This window comes from Dermacentor albipictus, chromosome 10 (assembly GCF_038994185.2).
Source record: "Dermacentor albipictus isolate Rhodes 1998 colony chromosome 10, USDA_Dalb.pri_finalv2, whole genome shotgun sequence".
Taxonomy (NCBI): Eukaryota; Metazoa; Arthropoda; class Arachnida; order Ixodida; family Ixodidae; genus Dermacentor; species Dermacentor albipictus.
In genome coordinates, this window is record NC_091830.1 from 59,871,665 (window position 1) to 59,895,650 (window position 23,986).

Here is a 23,986-nt window from a genome sequence, read left to right on the forward strand (position 1 = left end):
GTTGCGCAAGCTTCGTTCATATTGTCGGTCATTTGGATCTAGTCTGCAGCTTTGTAATCGTGTTTCTGATGTCAAGGGAGAAAGCACTCGCTATCATGTAATCGTGAAAACTTGAAAATTGCTTCCACAAGAAAGACGGAATTGCAGCACATGTCCATGCGTGTTTGTGTCACGCCCACTAGTTTGCCTGGTGACGACGAGCGCCTAGAGAAAAGGTAGCGATGTTGTCTAAAAGCGGCCCAATAGAAACAAAATACTTGGTTTCTAAATCCGCTGACCGCACTCTTAACAGACAACTGGACAAACCTGTGTTGTGCCTTTCACCTGATATAGCTCTGCGGTAGTTTATGGAGCAAACTCCATAAACTTGCGCAGAACTGTTTCAGCTCAAAGACACAGGATTGCGTAATTCATTGCTTACACCTAATTTTTTTCCCAGCCTGCTTGTTTGCATGTGTTTTCGACTGAAACAAAACGACAACACTATTAGTGCTGACAGCCTATTAGAAACTGTCAGCAAGGAGCTACGCTCGATCACAGCGACGCAACACTGCTACTCAGCATAACTACGCATACCATGAAGACGTGCAGAGGGTGTACGTTTACTGTAGTCGTTGGTAATAGCGTTGCTGCATTAAACGTCATCACAGGCAGTGCTAATCATTAACTATGCCAACGCGGTGCGCCCTCAACGGCATCCTGTGAGACCTCGCCCCCTTCGCTCGAATAGTCACGCTTACACACCGAATGTAAAATAAAGCCAAGAAGCCCCTTTTATTTTCGACTTGTCTCGCCGAGGAAGACAAAGATGGAGTAAACGGCCTATCGACGCCTTATATTCTTCCACTTGCGGGGAAACCGGTCCACTTCATCATAAATCTAGCTATGACTGGCTCTACGCACCTTCGCTATCGAAACCCATGTAATCTGCTGGCAGTGTGAATTCAATTTTTTTCACGATTGCAACAAATAATGCATCAGCCACATACGCATTTGCTCTCTGACGTACACATCGGGATTATAATTCCTTAAATTGTGAACAAAACGACAACAACGTAAAAGCGAGAGCCAACGTTTCGAAAAGTGTAGTTATCTTTTTGAAGGACTTGAAAAAGACAAGTCGACTTGTCGAAACGTTGGCTTCGGCTTTTGCTTCTTCTCGTATTGCTCTTTGTATTCAGTTTCCATCTCCCGCCTTCCCCGTGGTTCATCTGTATTCCTTAAATTCTGTATTTCCATCTCCCGCCTTCCTCGTGTTTCCCCTGTGTTCTCTAAATTCTGTTTCCTTCTGGCCGTCTTGGCCAGAAATCATCACGGTCGTCAACCGCAAGGAAGCGAGTTGGCTCTCCCAGTGACACCGAAAACACCGAGCTGTACTCTTTCGGGGAAGACGACTCATCCGACGACGGCTTCATACCCGTCCGGAGTAAGAGGGCGAAGAGAATCATCGTCAACATAGCGCCGTCAACTCCTGCGAGTACAGCGACTATGAAGTCAAGGATTGCGCGCTGGCCGCACGTCATCATCTTTATGCCAGAATAACCGTCAAGAAACCCTACGATTGCTGAACATTTTTCTGGAATGTGCGGTGCCGGATGAAATTAAATACATCAGAATGAATCCCCGCAAGAATATACTCGCCATAGACGTGTACAACGCGAGTGCGCTTGGAAAACGTCAAGAAATCACGGAGCTAGGCGGAATCAAAATGCGCCCCTTTATCCCGATCGGCGACACATCCATAGCCGGTGTGATTTACGACATTGACATTGCCATTCCCAATGATGACTTACCTAGCCTCATCAAGGCGGCAAATGACGGCACGATAATTACGCAAGTGCGCCACCTTGAGAATACGCGCTGCGTAAAAGTAATTTTCAAGGGGGATTGTATACCATCCCGCGTTAAACTCGGACATTTCCTACATCCGGTTCGACCATTGATCCGGAAGCCGCTTCAATGCCATCAGTGTTTCAGGCTAGGACACCTCAAGGGCGTGTGTCCCAACTCGCTACTGTGTCCCTGTTGCGCTGAACTTCCCGCAGAAGAGACCTGCGGTGCCACGGTTCTGAAGTGCGCCAACTGTAGCGGCCCTCACATGGCCTCGTCGAAAGGCTGTCCCCGCATCAAGAGGGAGGGCGCGGTTCTGAAGCAAATGGCCATAGACAATACGGCCATCATGGAGGCAGCCGAAGTAGTCCGCCGTCGGCGTTGACGCCGACACCATCGTAATTCCTCAAAGAAGGCGCATGCCCGAAGTGATATTACCCAGTCCACTGCGGTACCACTTAGTCGCGCCGCGAAAGGGCCCACGACTTCCACGAATGAAGCAGATAAGGCTCTTTCTTTAGATGAATGGCCTACGCTACCGAGCCACCCTCTTGCAAAGGAACCTCAGAAGGTCGTGGCCCCACCGGAGCCTTCTCCGGCCATGGATTACTCACCTAAAACAGACCGTTAAGCCATCCCGGTGCTACGTTCCCTCATGGAGGCCATCCGAGCAATTTTAGTGGACATGGGGACACCGTCTGCTCGAAGCGCACTTAAAATGCTGGACGCCTTAAGCCCAGTGCTTGAATCCCTCAACATAGAAAGATGGCTACCCATACCCCATCCTTCCGAAAAGAAGTCAAGGCAGCGTCCGTCATCCAGTGGAACGCCAGAGGGCTGAAGTAACGAATTTAAGATTTTCGTCAGTATGTGTACACCAATGTGTTTCCAGTCATCGTCATTTGTGAGCCCAACTTGTCGAACCAATCAGACTGTCAATGCACGTATTTATCATGTCATCAACAAATGGTGCATGCAGCAATATCGTCGTTTTTGTTCGTCGTGAACTCACCTATGTTTTGCAACCAATTGCGCCCCACGACGAAAATCAATATATATGAATCACAGTGAAAAAGAACAAACTCTTGTTTACTCTCATAGGTGTGTATATATCGCCTTTCAGATATTTCGATACTAAAAGATTGCCGGATAGCTTGAGTGTTTGTACCGCCCCATGGGCCATCATAGATTTCAATGTACGCCATCGAGAATGGGGAAGTACAAGGACAAATGCAAGAGGACGAAGATTAGCAAGCATCGCCTACAACTATGGCCTTAATCTCCGGAACGATGGTAGCCCCACTTTTCGTCGAGGCATGAAAACGGCATCTGCCTCTACCTTGCTTTCGTCTCCAACTCTCTCGCCAGGTGTGTTCAGTTCAGTTCAGTTCAGTTTGTTTATTCAGACATACATTGCCTGGGTTGAAAGGACTAAAAGGCAGATGAGCTCTGCCTGACTCCCTCCACCCATGCATTTGCTCAGAAGCAGTGAGAAAAAAAAAGGAAAAACAATGCCTTTGTACATTAAAGCGCCACAAAAAGATTTTCATGAACAGAGGTAATATCGTGATTAGGCATTTTAAATTGGGTAACGGAAACTCACAATAATGCAACAGCAACAAACCCATAAGAAGCACAAACGCGTACATAAATGGCAACATATTAAAAACTACAAAGTTTGTGCAAGCGTTATACAAAATGTAACATAATTCCATACAATGTATAACTATTAGAAAACGCAGCAGAACACAGAGGTTATAGAACAATAAAAAGGTTTTTTTTTAACTCAAGAACTTATTTAGGACAGAGCACCAGACAGTAAGTAAATTGTAACATTTTTCTTTAAGCTGTGGATAGAAGTACAGTTTTCAATAAGTTCGTGGATATGACTATTGTTGCGGAGAAAGTTAGGTATAAGGTAGAGCAATGTTTGATTACCGTAAATGGTTCTGAATAACGGTATTCTAAATCGCTCGTGTCGGAGACCATAGGGAACATTAGTAGGGTAGCACTGAGCCATATAACTAGTCAATTGATTTCCAATTTCCTTGCGAATATACAAGGCGAGCTTCAGATTAAAAAGTTGGTTAACAGTAAGCAATTTAAGCTTGATAAAATATGGCGCAGTGTGTTCAGTTGGTTCCAGATTTTCTATGCAGCGAACAGCTCTCTTTTGTATAATTTTTAACCTTTCAAGGTTCGTTCCTGAAGTCGTACCCCATATTAAGAGACAGTAATTGAGATGGGAATGAACTAGTGAATAATATAACTGGAGCTTTAGCCAGTTTGGTACTAGAGACCTAAGTTTATATAAGACAGAAATTGATCTAGACATACTGGCATGTACTTTGTTGATTTGCGGTGTCCAACTGAGATTTTCATGAAAAAGTACACCTAAGAACTTAAACAACGGGACACGCTCGATGTCATTATTTTTAAATCTAACAGAAATGGTGTAATCTTCGCGTTTATTTCTGCCTTTGAATAAAATATATTTACTTTTACTAACATTTAATTCTAGCTGGTTACACTCAAGCCAGTAAGAAAGCGATACCAACCATTCGTTCGCCGCGATTTCTAAATCTCTTAAACGGCTTCCAGAGAAAAACAAGCTGGTGTCATCCGCATACAAAACTATAGAGGAAGATTGTGGTACCGGCACGATATCATTTATGTAGATAGTAAAAAAGAGTGTACCGAGTATAGAACCTTGTGGTACACCGAATTTCAAAGGCTGAGCTGAGATTTATACCCGTGAAGAAACGTATACTGTAGCCTGTCTGTTAAGTAACTGCGCACTAATTGTAGAGCTACCCCTCGAATGCCGTAATGTGGTAATTTTTCAAACAGTATATTATGCTTGACCGAGTCAAATGCTTTTCGGAAGTCTAAAAAAATTCCTAGGGTGAACACCTTGCTATCAATATTCTTTGCTAATTTTTCTTTGATACTAAGTAAAGCTGTTTCAGTAGATTTTTTCTCGCGAAAGCCGAATTGTTCCTTGATAAGCAATTCATGTTCATCAAGAAACTTGGTTATTCTTGTTTTTATTATGTGCTCTAAAACCTTTGAGAATAAAGGTAACACCGAAATCGGTCGATAATTGTTAAGATTATTCAAAGGACCACCTTTGTGCAAGACCGAAACCCTAGCTATTTTCATATTAACTGGAAAAATGCCTGTTGATAATGCTCTGTTGCAAATATGCTGCAAAGGTGCTGATAAAAGGTTAGCAACGAAAATAATTGGAGTAGCTTTAATGTCGTCATTACCGGCAGCAGTAATTTTATTTAGCTTCTTAAGAAAAGAGTTTATCTCTAATTCACTGCAAGGAGACATAAATATAGAATTCGTAATGCAAGAGGATATATATTTCTGTGCATCTAGCTGAGTGCTGGAAGATGAATATGCGCCTGAAGATAAAAAGTGGGAATTGAATTTATCTGACAAAGTCTCTTTACTGTATTCGACACCATCAGTAATTAGTGTACCAGGGATGCTGTTCTGTTGTTGACCAATAAGCAATCGTAATGTGTTCCAAATTTTTTTAGGGTCATGAGAAACAGCAATAAACCTATTCTTGTAATATTCACATCGAGCTTTCTTGAGATCAGAGTTTAACCTGTTTCGAATTTTCTTATACTCAATTAGAAGAGAGATATCTTTTAGATTAATAAATTGACGGTACATCATATCACGGGCTTTTATTCTTTGAAGTAACTCTTTTGTTACCCATGGTTTTCTACATTTTTATGTGCTTTTTTCGCATAACGCAAAGGAAAAGCTTCTTCATAGCAACATTTAACTTTTTGCAGAAAGATGTCGTATGAAATGCTTGCGTTTTCTTCCTCATAAACATCCGACCAGTCAACACACTCGATCATCGAGTGAAAAGCAGAGAGACTCATTTGATTAAAACTACGATAAGGTACTGGGCGAATGCGAGCAGGATGTATTTTGTTTTTTGGAACAGGAAAGATACAAAACACAGGTAAGTGATCACTCAAATCGACTGAAAAAATGCCAGGTATAACATCACTTACATCATGACTAATTACACACAGATCAATCAAAGTTTGACTTAATCCTGTTATTCTTGTTGGCGAGCGTATAACATTTGTACAAGAGAATGACTCAATTATGTCTAAAAATTGTCCAGACTGTGAACTGTCTATTAGTAAGTCAATGTTGAAATCACCAACCAGGACAATGGGAAGCATTGCAGAGGACACATATTCAAGTGGTTTCCAGATATTGAGACACACGGGAGTGATCACATTCCCACCTATCTGAACACCAAACGCTTGTCGTCTAGATCTGGCCCACGGAATATCATTTGGACGATTTAATGGACCAACTTCAAGTATGATATGGAAGATGCCTGCCGCGAGGGCCTACCCTCTGGGTTAGAGCAAACAATTAAAAATACGATGCAAAGCGCCGCTCGCATGATGATTGTCTCTTCCACGCAAAACGACTTCGACGTAGAATTAGAGCGACTTCGAGCACTTCGTCACTGGGCGGAACGTCGATATCGGCGTACGAAATCAATCCATGACCTTAGGGTAGCCAGGAGGATACAAAAGAAGATTCAGCGTCATATGGATATATTAGCGTCAGAACGTTGGGCAGCGTTTTGCCAGACACTCGACGCCCGCAAGCCACGGTCTCACATTTGGAAAATGGTGCAAGGTTTGTATTGCCTTCCGGAAGAGCGTCTTCCATTCAAGGCGCTCGCGCTTTTCCAAGGGCGGCAAGACAGCGATGTCGCAAAAGACTTTTGTGCGCGGATCGCAGACCAAGCGACTCGTCCAGATCGTCCACCCCGAGAGGACGTCCCCCATTCCCGCGATTGCCGCATGGATCTTCCTTTTACAATGGAGGAGCTCGAGGCGGCGCTAGCTCTCTGCAGGCGCTCATCATCTCCGGGTCCAGATGGTATATCATACCGAGCCTTCTGCACTCTCGAAGAATCTGCACGGATAGAATTGTTGCGTTTTTACAAATCCGCATAGCAAGAGGGAAATCTTCCTGTCGATTTCAAAGTAAGCCGCCTGTTGACACTCTTGAAGCAGGGCAAATGCCCACTAGATCTCAGCTCTTACCGCCCAACAGCGCTGGCCAGCTGTGTAGGAAAGATAATGGAACGGACGATCCTTGGCCGCCTGTAATGGTACCTGGAACACTACAAGATTTATCCTAATTCCATGGCTGGTTTCCGACGTGACTGCTCTTCCATCGAAAATGTGGTTGATCTCGTTTCATAAGTCCAGCACGAATGGTCCCGCAAGCGTTTATTGGCACCTTTATTCTTAGATGTGAAAGGGGCATGCAATACCGTATTACATGAAGCCATTCTCGATGCTCTTTCGACGTTGGCCTGGGTGGTCCAGTGTTTTTGCGGATTGCAAGTTACCTGTCTGCAAAATCATTCTATGTTTAAACTGACGATGGCCCAACTACACGATGCTATACCAGCAGGGGTGCTCCTCAAGCCGGTGCACTCAGCCCGACGCTATTCAACCTCGCTTTTGTGGGACATGCTGAATACTTGCCAACCACCACCACAATTTCAATATACGCAGACGACATCTGTGTCTGGACTTCAGCAGTCACACGTCTTCAGATATGAGCGCGGCTTCAAAGCGCGGCAACTTTGACAGCGAGCTACTTGTGTAAACGAGGTCTCAGCATATCACCAGAAAAATGCGCACTAGTGGCATTTACTCGTGAACCAATGACGCCTTATGTAATATCAATCAATGGGCGGACCAATTTCTATGTCAGAGCCCACAGATTCCTTGAGGTAATTATTGACCGAGACCTCTTTTGGAGCCCTCACGGGGCCTACATGAAACGACGCGTGACAGCAACTTTCCAGTTGTTTAAATACTTGACAGGAAAGACGTGGGGGATGTCAGTAAAAGCCATTCTGAAACTCCGCAGAGCTCTCTGTCTCAGTTTTTTAAAGATATATTCTACCTGTACTGAACACGTGCAAGACAAATATTCGTGTTCTACAGGCAGCAGAAGCTCAAGCACTCAGAATTTGCCTTGGTTTGCCCAGATGCACGTCAACAGAGGCAACTATTGCGATTAGTCGGGACCATCCATTGCAAACTAACATTACGTGGAAGCCCCGAGAACGCACATCAGACATTTTGCAAGTGCCCCCTATTGCCACCTTGCAACACTTCCTTCAGACAGGCACCAAGCATCATTCTGTAAAACTATCGCCAAATACAATGACACACTTCCCTCGAGCTTCACCGCTGCATCTAAACCATCAATACCCCCTTGGTGTGTTATCAGCCACACAGTCCATCTCAGTGTCCCAGGAATCGGGAACAAGTCTGAGCTGTCGTCGCCTGTGCTGGAACAACTGTCTCTGCTCCTTCTGCACGAGAGGTACGCGGATAGTGTGCATATTTATACTGATGGTTCCACAAACATCCAGTGTTCATATGCTGCCGTAGTTGTCCCAGCAAGAGCTATTACCATCAGCTTTAGGACTGACCACCCAACGTCATCGACATCTATGGAACTAGCTGCTCTTCGCGCTGCACTTTGTTTTGTCAATCGGGAACCACCACGACAATGGTCAATCTTCAGTGACTCACAGGCAGCCCTACAATCTGTGCTATCAGCTCTGCGTCGCGGCCATTCGAACAGCTCGTCTTCGATATTAGATGCCTACTCCATACATCACATGAGAAACGACACCATGTGACGTTTCAGTGGCTGCCAAGTCACTGCGGCGTCATAGGAAACGAAGACGCCGTGAATGCCGCTCGGGCAGCTCTTGAAGACGCACAGGAAGAGGCCATACCACTTTCAGGGTCCCACGCAGCCAGCAGACTTCGAATGTTCGCACAGGAGATCGCACTCTCTCTATGGCGCATACCAAGCAGCCAGACCAACCGGAGCAATCGTCAATACGACCTGCCCTCTTTGATGCATCTCTGTATGCCAACTGGACTCCACCGAAGAGAGGCCACTCTGCTTTATCGCTTATGGCTAGGGGTGGCCTTCACGAAATCTTACTCATTTCGCATTGGAATGGCTGACAACGCTCTCTGCGATGCCTGTCTTTGCGAGGAGACGCTGTAACACACTCTGTGCGACTGTCCTGAATATAATGTTCACAGACAGTCCCTGGTGCCCGTTCTAGCGCACCTTGATAATAGACCATTGTCAGTTGCAACTATTTTCGCATATCGCCGACAGAAGACATCGCAGCTGAAGGCGTCGAAGGGACTATTTCGGTTTTTAAAAGAGATGGGCTTGGACAAGCGGCTGTGACAGTGATGTCACGTACCGCGCAAGAGTGACGGACTCTAACTGATGATGTGTGTGCTGTGTTATGGGCTCTCTCTCTCGCTCCTCCTCATCGTTAATTCGCCCCCTTCCTGCTCCCATGTGTAGGGTAGCAAACCAGTTAAGCTAAACTGGTTAACCTCCCTGCCTTTCCTTCTCCACTTTTTCCTTCCTTCCTTAAATTGCAATTGCACATTTCGATTTCACCTACCCGTTCCTCTGCCATTACATCCGTATAGCTACCTTTGTATTCTGCGTTGCCTCCACGGGTTAGCCGTAGCAGAACGCCCTGGTGATGTCATCACTGTATTCATGCAGTTGGAATATATATTGATAAATGCATCCGACAAGTTGGCTGCAGTACCGCAACAAAATCATAAATGCTCACAAACTACCCCACTTATAGCTCAACTAAACCACTCATAAGTTCGTCAATGAATTCGCAATTAGAAACTCTTATACTGGCAACGTAGACAACCGAAATACTTGTCTGCTGATAAACTTGTAGTGAATCACATTGTTCAGGTATATGAATGTTTTCTTTTTTCAGGTACCTACGAATGCCCAATTTCATGTGCCACTGTTACGAGTCCAGTGTACTTGGGCGGTTGGTCTTCTCCAATGCAGACTTTATTCGTTGTGCAAACTCCACCGGTGGTGGCCATACCTGAAAGTATATCTGTATTAGATGTCTCCACGAACTGGCACAGACATTGTCGACATGGTTTAGGTAACCAGGAAGACGAACAAGCAGGCTGTCATTACTTTAGAAGTAAAATATAGTATGGCGAATTTCAGTGGAAGTGTTGTGCTGCCATTTAAACTGAACTCAGTACGAATTTAGGTAGGTACAATAAATCATGGCGACATTAGCAATTCACATATTTTCGCAACGTAATCCAGCAAGATTATCGAACCAATGCACCCTCATGAGAGAGAATTTTATTGCGTGAAAAGCAGAGCATCTGATCACTGGACCTAACGGCTCAAGAGAGGTCAAGTGGAAAGCAAATCGCACAAATACCTGACAAGGAGCGTACCCGGTCTCCCATTTTTTTCTTCCAGACCAACTAATTCTAAATATAACCCGCTAAACTTTTTGTTATACTTCTAATTTTGTTATCACCGCCTGCACATAGCATATCACTCTTGCGAATCGACAAACAAAGTTGTAGTATTGCCCGACAGGTCCAGCAATGACATTTCCATCAAAGTAATGCACCAGCACACGAAGTAAGGCTCCTAGATATAGGATAATTTAGTTTTAAGTGAACGCGAATCAACCAAGCCTTCTACTGAAGGGGCAATCTCGGTTGCTTCCTGCTCGCCCGACAGCATGACGCAAACAGTAACATCACTCATGGGCGTCTACAAAGGGAGTGCCACTTGCATTCTTCATCTGCTAAGCTTTACTTTTCTGTTTGAAATTCTTCGGAAAAAATTTCGCTGAAGAATTTCGCATCTTGACTTCTTGTATTTCTGGAAATGGTTCTGAGCTCCTCCATTGGCGCACTTCCATTGTTGCATAAGGATCAGTTGCATGCCTCTTTATGTGACGAAGCCAATTTGTCTAATTTGCACCATTATTTGATTATTTAATTGATTGAGTTATTGTTGAATGCATGACTCTATGGAGAACGAGATCAACACCACACGTTTTTAATTATCTCACATTTCCTATTTTTAACGAATATCGCTCATATTTCTTAATACACTAGGGACGCTATAACGTAAAGCTATTCCAAACTTTTCTATTCCAATTCTGCAATCAGCCATCCGCGATTAGTCAAAAATTTTTTTGGACCACGCCCTTTTCAGCTCTGTCACGCGACGTCACGAATACCGCGATAGCTCCCCATCTGATATGACGTGCACACACTGATTATGCATGATATGACCAAACAAAAGAAAAATAGTTAACACTCATTTGACGCCTTTTCGCCATTCGTCAAAAATTTTCGGGCGACACCCAATTCACCTGCCTGTCACGAGACGTCACAAAATCGCAAAAACTCACTGCGTCAAACGGACGTGTACGCGTTAAAGATGCAATAATAAGCCGAACAAAACTGATTTTTTTATTTCTGAATAGCCGCAGGCTGCCCCGTTCCGAAAGGGATAAAAGATGGCTGTCTCCAATTGCTCAAGCACCGGCTGCTCGTACCTGCTGGAGAGCATGGGTTTATTGTCGTATAGTAAAACATTTTGCGTGGTCGTGTAGCGTTTTCGAGCACTTTCAGCATGTTTACGACCCCGTTCTGCCAACCCTTCTTTGCTGAGGATCCGTTTTCGCGTCATTCTTAAGCTTGCGTTGCATGTCGCCGCGACTGTCGACGAGCAACCACAAGCTAAGAGAAAGCGGACCAATCGCAGACGCCAGTCCCACCCTCTTCATTCGGTTATCGATTTTCAGTGGACTGGCTCGGCCCCATCTGATCCCTCTCCACTTGAGCGTGCTCCTCGCCTCCTGTCAGCCAATTAGATAAGACAAGCCGCTCAGTGTAGGCAATGTTATTCGTTTTTCAAGCAAACAAAAGAGACCTCCTAAGACCAAGGAGAGCGTTTGATTGGTCTGTTCAGACAACCCTGCCGGTGACCACTCTAGGCTTCGTCGGCGGTTACGCAAATTTGACGTCAGGAGAATGAAATAAAAACATATTGGAATAGTTTTACGCTATAGGGTCCCAGCTATACAACGGGAACATAGCAACACGGCAGTCAACGCCGTAGACTTTGTAATTGCACAAGCGACGTCCTTGTAAAATTTGCATCTGAGATGAAGATTGTTGCAGTGTTATGTGTTATGCTAGTAACTGCCTCATAAATTACCAGGCAGTATTAGAAGAGAACTGCGAAAGCTGTCATGCTTACCTTGGACTGCAGTATTAAGAGTACCATTGTCCATAAAAGTCAATTCTTCACTGCAAAACATAATATCAGCAACTTAGATACTACGATATGTCATATTACATCATATCAATATCATACACCAGCATATAACAGAATACCTTGAATCGAATGAAATTCTAACATAAAACATGGATTTCGTCGTTGTTTGAGCACAACGCAAGTGGTGCAATTTTCACATGGAATTACTAAAAATCTTGATATTGGCAATCAAATCGATAGCTTTTGACACGGTTATACGCAACAAGCTATTAAGTAAGCTATACGTAATTTTAAATAATCCTCGACAGATCGACTTGCTCCCCAGTCGTTTCTTTTAATTCCCCTTCGTATTTTACAGTAAACGTAACATCAGGTGTTCCACAAGGTTATGTATTGGGGCTCTTGTCATTTTTAATAGTTCTAAACGACCTTCGTAACAATATTAAGTCAAAAGTCAGTCATCATGCCGACGACTGCGCGCTGCACCGGGCAACTTCTCCTAGTGATCACGCGTTACATCAGAATTCCTTCAAGAGATTTTGCACCTAGTGTACGCACTCGCAGATGCGCATTAACTTTCAAAAAACCGTAGTAGTGTCATTTACTAGCAGCCATTCTCCTTCACAGTAGGTGTACGCTTTCAATAACACAATAGTTCTCCGGGTACAGTTGTACAAATACCTTGGAGTTATCTTCACGCACAACATGTAGTCATCTCAGCACATTGACCACATTACATCCATAGCACTATAAAAAATAGGTTACTTCAGACGAACATTATCTAAATCGCCAAAGCACACTAAATTTCACTGTATAAAACACTCATTCGTCCATTATTAAAGTACACTTCATGCGTCTGGGACCCGTATAAAGCGTGCGACGTTAACAAAGTTAAATCGGTACAAAGGAAGGCTGTTCGTTTCATTTGTCGTCGCTACGATCGTGATTTTGCGCCTTCATCCGCAATGAATTCTTTGAATAGGTCTCTTCTATGCACAAGGCGGCATATAGATTCCGTGAAGCTATTACATTCAATTATTTACTCATGCTGTATTATTTACGTATGTCATGGTGAATTCCAGTGATCAATCTAGAGCGATATGCCGAATACATTAGATAGGAACAAAGTGCGACATGGGACGACACAAGCCAAACCAACGAGCGAACAAATTCACCGATGATTATGACACTCCCTAATGCGAAATTGGAGCGCAGCTGGGGCGCTATAACGTAAAGCTATTCCAAACTTTTCTATTCCAATTCTGCAATCAGCCCACCGCGATTGGTCAAAAACTTTTTGGACCACCCCCCCGTCACCCGTATGTCACGCGACATCACGAAAACCGCGATAGCTCCCCATTTGATATGACGTGTACACACTGATTATGCATAATTTGACCGAACAAAACAAAAATAGTTATTTCTGATTCGATGCCTTTTTGCCATTAGCCATCGGCTATTGGTCAAAAGTTTTCGGGCTTCACCTACTCCACCTGCCTCTCACGGGACGTCACAAAACCGCAAAAACTTACCGCGTCAAATGAGGTGTACGCGTTAAAGATGCATTAATATCCTGAACAAAACTGAATTTTCTTCTGAATTGGCACAGGCTGCCTCGCTCCAGAACTAATAAAAGATGGCTGCCGCCGACCCCTCCGGCACTGGCTACTCGCCCTGGCCAGAAAGCATGGGTATATTTGCGCGTAATAAAGCTTTTTGCGTGGCCGTGTAACGTTTTAGAGAACTTTCGGAATGTTTACGACCTTGTTCTGCCAACACTTCTTCGCTGAGGATCCATCTTAGCTGCAATCTTCACCTTCCGTTGCATGCCGCCGCGATTGCCGAGGAGCCACCGCAAGCTAAGTAAAAGAAAGCGGACCAAGCGCCAACGCCGGCACCACCCTCTTCATCCGGTTATCGATATTCAATGCAGTGGCTCGGCCCCGTCGAATCCCTCTCTACTTGAGCCTCGCCTTTTGTGAGCCAATTAGGTAAGGCAAGTCGCTCAGTGCAGGCAATGTTTTTCGTTATTCAAGCAAACAAAAGTGGCCTCCAATAAACTAGGGGAGCATTTGATTGGTTTGTTCAGACAACCCTGTGGGTGACTAGCCGATGCTTGCGTCGGCGGTTACGCATATTTGACGTCAGGAGATTGGAATAAAAACATATTGGAATAGTTTCACGTTATACGGCCCCTGTTTAGGTGTTTTGAATTCGCGTTATACTCGGGCGAATAATTTGTATCTGGATGGCAGCGTGCTCTCAGTGGCGGTGCTGAGCCTCCGCTCGTGCAGCTTGTTTAGCAGCAATGGCATGCGAAGCACTTCCACTGGTTGCGTAGCTCATTGTTTAGAAAGAAGGAACACGGACGCACGTGGCTCGCGCGAGGCGCATTGTCTAGCGGAGGTAGCGCAAGAGAAGTGCCGCATGCGCAGTAGGTCGCTGCGGTGGTTCGCTGCTGTGCCCACACCCCTTTCCTCCTCCCCCTTTCGCCGTACTCTCTTCCTCCGCTTTCCGCCTGATGGTTTTGCTGCACCCTTCTCTTTCGCTTCCTTCCTCGTGCTCCCGTCGCTTTCGCCATCTTTCATCCATCATGGCGCTCCGCGATCGCTCTTGCATCCTTCGTTGTGCTCGTTCCTTCTGTTACGCCGAGGGATGAAGAGGCTCGGCGACGCTCAATGCAGGAACAAGCTCCTGAGAGCTGCGCTTTGAAAGAAACACGCTCCGACGAGGAGCGTTGCGGGAGGTGTGCCCCGCGTTCACCCGCCATTCTGCGTTTTCGCCTTCAGCCCACAGGTAAATACGGTCACACGAACCGGCCAATATGGAAGCGACAGCAGCGTGTCGCCGGAGTTCCTGGGAAATCCGCCGCTGTTCGGCGAATCAATGAGTTACGCTCCGTCGTGAAGCGCGTTGATCAAAATCGACCAGTGCAAAGCGAAAAATTCCTCTTGATGTGCCAGTGGAATTTGATTTCACTGCTACGGAGCAAAAAAGAAAAAAAGGGCGATGCAGTTCTACGAGTGGAATTCACCTCTAGCTTTTCCTTCACGTTACACGAAACGGAAACCATATTCAGTTTCGCTCCGTAGGGCTATTTTATTTCCCTAAACTTTAAACTACGTAGTAAACCAACACATTAGGCAAACAACTACTGTAGCGTTCAATTATTGAGCAAAGTGACGTGACAGTCCTGGGAAATGTTACAGAGCGGACTGTGCTTTAAATTTTGAATGCTTCCTAGACAAAAGTAGGTGTAAAACCTAAAGCACATGATGGTCAGCTCGCGATCTACCAACCCAGTTAACGTTTTTGTAATGGCGAGACATGGTAAGTTATGAGGTAGTGAAATTAAAGAAAGTCATATAAAGTGTGCATATTGAAGTTGAAATTGCAAAGAAGTAAGCACGAGTGAATAAAGAAAACGTGAAGCTGTCCCCAAAAGCCCTGCATACCTGATCAGGAGGTAAACAATGTCACAGCTTGCGGTGCCACATGCGTTAACATATTTGGTGGTCTTGTCGAATGATTCTTCAACATCAAAACCGCAGACAGTGGTGCCTTCGCCGTCCTCAAGTGCATTGGTGGCTTTGTCACAAATATTCTTTCCGAGCAGTAGTGATTCCTACAATTACAGAAACGTCATGCGCGCGAATAGCATTTATCAATTTTGATGCAATGATTATGCTTACTACGATGAGCTACACTAATTTAATTCTCTGAAATGCTAAAAAAATGCAGTTAACTATGGTATAATTTATTTCGACACTATTACCTAAGTCAACTGACCCGAAGAAGGGGCAGTAAGATATAGTACAAATGAGACTAAGAAACGCTATGTTAAAGATGCCGCAGGTTCCCAGGCAATAGAAAAAGCGTTGGATAAGGTTTTTGAAAGCCGATTACAACCTTAACAACATGGTCGTATAATTGAGCGGGTCGATAAATGTAAATACTAAAAAGATGCACCGAAATTGTACGAGTGGCGATTAACATATTCCAAATAAATAAATAATATTATAATCACTGGCTTACTTTTTTGAGTCAGTAGACTTTTTTCAGAAAAGCAACAGTGCGCCACTTATATATAATAAACCACGGTCCCCAAAAAGGCCACATACTAAGCCATTGCAAGAGCAGCTGATATTATTCCATATGTCAAATAATAATTTCTGTTGCAACTGCGCATGCAAGTAATCGATAATAAATGCGTAGCTGAGGAATGGTAAAGAATGCGTAAGGAGAATAGCAAAGAGCGAGTAGTGTGGCGCCATGAAGTAAGATAAGATGTCTCTATGATGATGATGATGTATGGGGCTTTGTGGCGCAAGGGCCAGGTATGGCCGAAGAGCGCCATGTCTGTGCTAATGAGTTTGCGGTGTAATTATGATGACTGTGAAGTTCGTGTGAGGTGGCTGTAAAGAGGCCTTAAAATATACGCTCTAAAGTGCGTAAAATCTGTATGATAAAATTATGGCGATGACGTATGACTTGTACTATGAACATTTAGATGCATTTAAAAAGAATGATATGATAGGTAAAATATATCTGATTGTAAAAAATCCTAGAGCACTACTGCCTCCTTAGAGCCCTTGAAACACAAGGGCCTGGAGGCATGTGCTATGCAAAACAATTATCGCAGTGGCATCATCTCGAGAGAGGAGGCGCTACGAATTCATGGGGCTAATAACATGTAAGACCACATCTTTCAGAAAACCTAGCACTGTGTCTGTATTAAAAGGCGGTTCTGGACCAAGAAGCATTGCAGGATGAAGAGGAATGTGCTGTCGGTATGCTAATGAAGAATGTCTTTTTCTCTCAGATTCGGCTTCCCGACACTCCAGGAGGACGTGGAGTACGGTCAGCCTCTCCCCGCATCTACCACAGGTTGGAGGCTCACTTCCGGTGAGTAGAAAATTATGGGTGCCAAACGTGTGTCCTATTCTGAGACGACAGAATAGGACATCCGTTCGGCGCGATTTTGTAGTAGAGGGCCAAAATCCTAACTGTGGTTTTATCAGGTGGAGCTTATTATCCGTTTCCGCATCCCGCATGTGTTGCCAGTGATCTCGCAGCCTCCTTCGCAAGAAAGGCCTCAGATCTGTGACAGGCACCGCAGCGGTAGGGTTAACAGCTTGCAATGAGATTGACGTGGCCATCTCGTCCACCAGAACGTTACCTTCGATTCCCCTATGGCCAGGGACCCAGCATATTATGATATTCTGATTAAATGAGTACGCTTTGCACAAGACCGAATATAGTTCATTAAATATGCGATATTTAAGTTTGCTGAGTGACATTAAGGCCTTCACGACGCTGAGAGAGCCTGTATAGATCGCTGCTTTTGGAATATTCGATTTTCTTATGTGCTTTACAGCAAAGAGTAATGCGTAGGCCTCGGCCGTAAAGATACTTGTTTCGGGATGCAGTACTTCGGATTCCGAAAACGATGGGCCGACGGCAGCATAGCATACCCCGGAATTTGACTTCGAAGCGTCTGTGTAGAACTCTGCGCATGAGCGCTTGTGCTGGAGTTCTAGGAAATGCATTCAGATTTCGGCCTCAGGAGCGTGCTTTGTAACTTTTATAAAGGATATGTCACATTGTATCACCTGCTACTCCCAAGGAGGTAGGAGCTTGGTTAGGTGCATTAAGCGATGCTCAAGGAGTGGGGCATGCATTTCATCGCTAAGCTGCTTCACACGCAGCGATAAAGGCTGTCCTATGGAGGGACGATTGCTGAAAAGTGTAGCGCACGTCACATCGGTAACGGTATCAAAACATGGAAGTTCAGGATTAGAGCGTATTTTAAGGAAATATGTAAAGCTGATGTATGATCTTCGTAGGTAGAGAGACCATTCATTTGATTCTACATATAGACTTTGTATGGGACTCGTTCTGAAAGCGCCAGTGGTCAGTCGGATTCCTAGATGGTGGACTGGGTCTAGCATCTTTAGCGCGCTCGGGGCGGCAGAGTTATATACCACGGCCCCATAATCCAATCGAGACCGAATTAGGCTCTTATATAGGTTCATTAAACACTTCCTATCACTACCCCATGTAGTCTGGGATAGAAGTTTCATTAAGTTCATTGTTTTCAGACACTTTTCTTTAAGATGTTTAATGTGTGGGACGAGAGTAAGTTTGTTGTCGAGTGCAACACCTAGAAATGTGTGCTCTTTGTTTACAGGTATCTGATGTCCACACATTTCCAAGCAAGGATCCGGAACCAGGCCTCTCTTCCTTGTAAACAGCACACAAGAACTCTTTTGAGGATTGATTTTAAAACCATTTTTCTCTGCCCACACTGACACCTTGCTCAAACCATGCTGTACCTGTCTCTCGCATACTGGGAGGTTACAGGATTTGAAGCCTATTTGAATGTCGTCCACATAGACGGAATACAAAATGGCCGGGGGTAAGGAAGCACGAAGCGTTGTCATCTTAACAATAAAAAGTGTGCACCTGAGCACGCCTCCCTGGGGTACACCAGTTTCTTGTGTAAAAGGACGTGACAGCACATGGCCGACTTTCTCCCGGAAGGTACGATTGGACAAGTAGCTTTTTATTACGTTGAGCATATTACCATGATGCCCATTTCCGATAAGTCTCGCTAGATCCCGTATCGCCACGTTGTGTCATACGCCTTTTCCATATCGAGAAATATCGAGAGGAAGAACTGTTTATGTATAAATGCGTCCCGGGTATTTCCTTCAATACGTACAAGATGGTCGGTTGTGGAGCGCCCTTCTCGGAAGCCACACTGAGAGGGATCAAGCATTTTGTTCTGTTCAAGGAAATGGATCAGTCGCTAATATATCATTTTTTCAAATACCTTACACATGCAGCTTGTGAGGGCTATCGGGCGGTAGCTTGCCACTGATGAAGGATCTTTGCCTTGTTTTAGAACAGGGACCACAATGGCTTCTTTCCATGCGGTCGGAAGGTACCCTGCGTCCCAGATAGTGTTGAAAAGTGTAAGTAGTGTCACTTGCGTGTCATTGTGTAAGTTTTTCAGCATTTCGTACATGATTTTATCAGATCCTGGTGCGGAGCTCTTGCATGTGCTCAAGGCAGCTCTCGATTCGGCAATACTGAAAGGACGGTTGTAAGGCTCATTCTCTCGACTTTTTCTTGTTAATGGCTTACGTTCTTCTATTTGTTTATATATGAGAAAAGATTGCGAATAATTGCTTGAACTTGACACGCTCTGAAAGTGCTCCACAAGTGAGTCTGCCTGATCTTGCAGTGTATCGCCTTGTGTATTTACCAGAGGGAGTGAATATGTTTGTCGCCCGCTAATTCTATTTACCCTGTTCCAGACTTTGGCCTCGTCTGTAAACGAGTTAATGCTCGATAAATACTTCTGCCAGCTTTCTCTTCTGGCCAGTCGGCGGGTTCTCCTGCCTTGGGATTTTACTTGCTTAAAGTTGCCTAGATTCTCTGCAGTGGAAGAAGCGCGTAGCAACCCCCACGCATTGTTTTCTTTCTTACGAGCGATCCTGCAGTCTTCGTTCCACCACGGGACCCGCCGTTTATATGCCAAGCCATTTACTTTTGATATGCATTTAGATGCAATATCTATAATGAAGGCTGTGAGATACTGCACACAGCATCAATTCCTAAACAAGACATGTCATTCCATGAGATATTAGTTAAGTTTCAAAACTTCTCCCAGTCGGCTGTATCGATCTTCCACCTAGGAGCCTGTGGTAGACATTCTTTTTCTTTATGTGTTTTTAGCAGTATGGGGAAGTGGTCGCTTCCGTAAGGATTCTTGGTGACTTCCCATTCGAGTTCAGACAGTATACAAGGGGAAACTAGGCTGAGGTCAATTGAAGAAAATGTTCTGTTTGTGAGAGAATAATATGTGGGTGTCTTCTTATTCAGCAAACACGCATCGGACGAAAAAAGGAACTGTTCAACGAGGCGACCTCGCGCATCGATACGAGAGTCTCCCCACAGGCTGCTGTGCGCATTGACATCGCCAAGAGCAACATAGGGTTCTGGCAATTGATCTATCAAGGACTGAAATTCATGTTTGTTTAGTTGGTAATCCGGGGGTATGTAAAGCGAGCAAATGGTGATCAGTTTGTTTAGTAGGACAGCTCGAACCGCCACTGCTTCAAGGGGTGTTTGTAGCTGTAAAGGTTGGCACGCTATACTTCTATGAGTGACTATGGTAACACCGCCCGATGATGCGACGGCATCATCGCGATCTTTGCGAAAAGTTAGATACTGTCGAAGAATCTTTGTGTGTTCGTTTTTTAAATGTGTTTCCTGTAAACACAGCACTTTTGGATTGTGTTTTTGTATAAGTTCCTGCACAACATCAAGGTTTCTGAGAAGACCTCTGACGTTCCATTGAATTATTTGTGTATCCATATTGGGAGGTAATAGGTGCTGTGTGTACAGAAACAGAAGTAGTGATTATGGAAATTACAGTGATTAAATTACAGAGCCCTTTCGAGGCCCTGTAACGGGAGTTTTGCTCTTTCTGGAGCGTTCGAGGGCGCCTCGCCACTCCTTAGGCGCTTGGCGCGCCGTGGGGATAGGTGTTATGTCCATTGCCTCTTGTGAGGCGCCGGACAAGTGCTCTTGCGAGCGAGAAGTTATCAGGGAGAATCCCGCCTTGGAGGGCAAGACCACTGCTCCCACCAGCCTGGAGGTCGATGGGGCTCCCTGGGGGATTTGGCTGCGCCGGCCGTTGCCAGCGCTGGAAGGGACCTGGGAGATTGAGGCAGCCTCGGCTGCGCCTACCTTCGGGATCGATGGTCCCTTCTCCATGGTCGATGGAGCAGCGCTAGCTGCAACCGCCGAAGGAGCAGACGGCGTAACTGCCGACTCACTGCGTGTGGGTCGGACAGCCGCCGGAGGCCGTTGTGACGCTGCCCCCTGACGCGCCACTTCGGCAAAGCTTTTCTGGGGCAGGTATGAAACCCGCATGCATGCCTCTTTGAAAGTGATATTTTCCTTGACTTTAATTGTAACAATTTCACTTTCTTTCTTCCAGGATGGGCACGACCACGAGTACGCGGCGTGCTCCCCATCGCAGTTTACACAGCGGAGAGCGTTCTCACAGGTTTCGGTTGTGTGTTCTTTGGCACTTAATTTAGCAAAAGTTTGGCGGCCTCGGCAGCTCTGCGAGCTGTGGCCGAAGCGCTGGCATTTGAAACATCGGAGTGGATTAGGCACGTAAGGCCTGACGCGGAGCTTTATTTACCCGGCCTTGATTGATTCGGGGAGGACACTTGAACTGAAGGTGAGAATTAGGCGTTTGGTTGCAATTTCTTTACCATCGCGCCTCATCTTTATTCTTTTCACACTAACAACATTTTGCTCATTGAAGCCCTCTAGGAGCTCTGCCTCTGTCAGCTGAAGCAGGTCATCATCTGAGACAACGCCGCGTGAAGTGTTCATAGTGCGGTGTGGAGTCACTGTTACTTGAACGTCCCCAGGTGACACGAGACTGGATAACTTTTCGAATTGTTTCAGATCCTGGAGCTCCAAGAGGAGATCTCCACTTGCCATCCTTGTCCTCTTGTAACCTGGACCAAGGGCGTCAGTTAAAGACTTTGATACTAGAAATGGGGAGATTGCAGCACTTGTGTGTCTGACTTTTCCGAGTGACTCACATGAAATCGTGGGAAGTTGGGTCTTTCACGACCAAAGAACATGAATACATCTTCGGTGCGCGCTCTTTTGTGAGGGCGATCAAGGACGGGAGGGAAGGAGCTAGCCATAGAATAATGTGATTTTCGGCAATAACGCCAACCACCCACCGTGGACCCCTACAAGGGGACGTTACAGGGACTGTAAAACAGGTCCTGCAAACGCCAGCTGTACATTATCACTATAACCAAATATGAGATAACCTAGGTTGGTTATTCACACAAGGTTAACCCTTGCTGCCTGGAAAAATTGGAAGTAAACGGAAGCTAGGAGAAGACAGGAAAGGCGGAAATTGAGAGAACGACGAAGGCTGGAGGGAGATAGAGATAGGAAAACGCAACTACCGATTTCCCCCGGGTGGGTCAGTCCGGGGGTTCCATCTACGTGAAGCAGAGGCCAAAGAGGTGTGTTGCCTCCGCCGGGGGGCCTTAACGGTCCGAGCACCCGGCATCGGCTCAACCTCCAGGTTCCCCCTTTCCCCGGACACGGCTAGACCACGCACGGCTACACGCGGGAGGGGCCAACCCTCGTGTGCTCGGGTCCGTGGTGTCGCAACGCACCAAACGCCTGCTGACGCAGACGCCCCTCCGAGGCAAGATGTCTCTATATAGCTATGTGAAGAATGAACAAACAGCCAGAAATACGTGAGATATTTTAAATGAATAGGCATAACGCCAATAATGGCGTAATAAACTAAACAATTTTCTCTTGTCATTTCCCGCCGCCCTATACCGTAAAGCTGAATATAGCAAACAAGAAATTCGCAGCAATATAAAATAGCGCAATAAAGGAATATCTGCAGATTTCGAAAGCATTCTCACTCTAGAAACTATTTAGAAATTCAAGAAGCAAAATTATAATTTTCATCAGAATATGCATGCGCAAATTTTTACTGTCTCATAAGAAGTTAGAATTGGCTGTGAGCGTCGACAAGGGTGTGGCTAAGAATTTCTTGGGCGTACAAACGGCAGAAATTGACCATAACAACTAAATACGCCAAGAAATAGGTAAAAATGCGAGGTACTTTGACGTCCTTAACCGTCAATGAGGCACAATATACCGCAGCCGACGTCCGCACAGGTTACAGTTGTACGGTTAGCTGAATAAACACGCATTCATCCATTAGGATGACCTGATACTAGAGAGCGGAAATAATGAACTGACAAAAAGATGCCATTGTTTTACAGCGGACTTGAACTAGACCTATAATGGTGTCATTGGTACAGTTTGCAAATGCTTTTTAAAGTAAAAGTATAAAGGAACCAACGTATTTCCTGTCATTACTTTAACGAATTCTGGTTGACAACATTGACCGATTTAAATGACAAGGGCTTCCTTAGAGCCGAGGCCACCATTACTTATTCTGTAGCGTTATTCTCCCACTCGTTCTAAGGGCACAATTCTGCAATAAATGAAGTAATGTGCAAACATCACCAATTGTATTTAATTTCAAATTGCACGTATTTCTCGTATTTTTATCTCAATTCCACAAGTGATCAAGCTATGTTGCTATGTATTGTATGTATTTCTGGCGTTACACCTTTCTTAGGACGACGACATTATAGGACACTTCATGATTTATGAATAAAAAAAATATTCGCTTGGTATATAGAAACACACTAATATTGAAACAAAAACATTCACTATGACATATGTTCGAGTGTACCTTGTGATGGCTGCGTCGTCAAAGCAAAACCAGAATACGGCTACCCCACCGAAATCAATCCTCATTTGAATAAACAGACAAAGAACTTAAGAAATTGACGTATGTGCATATCAGCAGGCAAGCTAGTTTAAGCGCAACGAGAATCTTTTGCCTTAAGCAACAATGAACAGTATCCTGAATTTGACTACTCAACTTCTCCGCAAAGAACAAGCTATTTCCATCCTTGACACTCGATGTTTATTCCCGACTCGTCTTTGTGTCGGTGCCGCTTAGTCGGAAAGCTTTTAAATTTGCTTAGGCTGGAAAGAAGCTCCGTTGTTCTTCTTTCATAAAATGTAGTTGACGGCTTGTAGCTATTTTATTGGGGTAGAGCAAGACACTGCCAAGAAACGTTCAGATTTCTTTAATATGTTGCATGCTACAAGAAAATACCGAAACCATGCAATATCACGCGAAAAATGTGCTAACGTGCTGACACTGGTTGCTCATGGCCACTGAGTCTGTTGTAGTCCTGCTCTGTGCCATAATAAATCACCCTTGGTTTCTATTCTTCTTCTCCACATACGACTCGGCCCTGTACGCTCAATAGCAGTGCTGTTTCAGCGTACAGCA

At 44.9% G+C, this 23,986-nt stretch overlaps 1 protein-coding gene across 1 annotated transcript in view; it reads right to left on the reverse strand.

Annotated features, from left to right (window-relative positions):
• Positions 1-23,986, reverse strand: part of LOC135912091 (venom metalloproteinase antarease TserMP_A-like) — a 79,596-nt gene that overhangs the window by 15,305 nt on the left and 40,305 nt on the right. The window contains exons 8-10 of the mRNA XM_065444472.2: positions 15,492-15,661; positions 12,019-12,068; positions 9,706-9,814 (exon numbers count right to left, since the gene is read on the reverse strand). Of these exons, the coding sequence (XP_065300544.2) occupies positions 9,706-9,814; positions 12,019-12,068; positions 15,492-15,661 (329 nt within the window). The remainder of the gene's footprint in view (positions 1-9,705; positions 9,815-12,018; positions 12,069-15,491; positions 15,662-23,986) is intronic.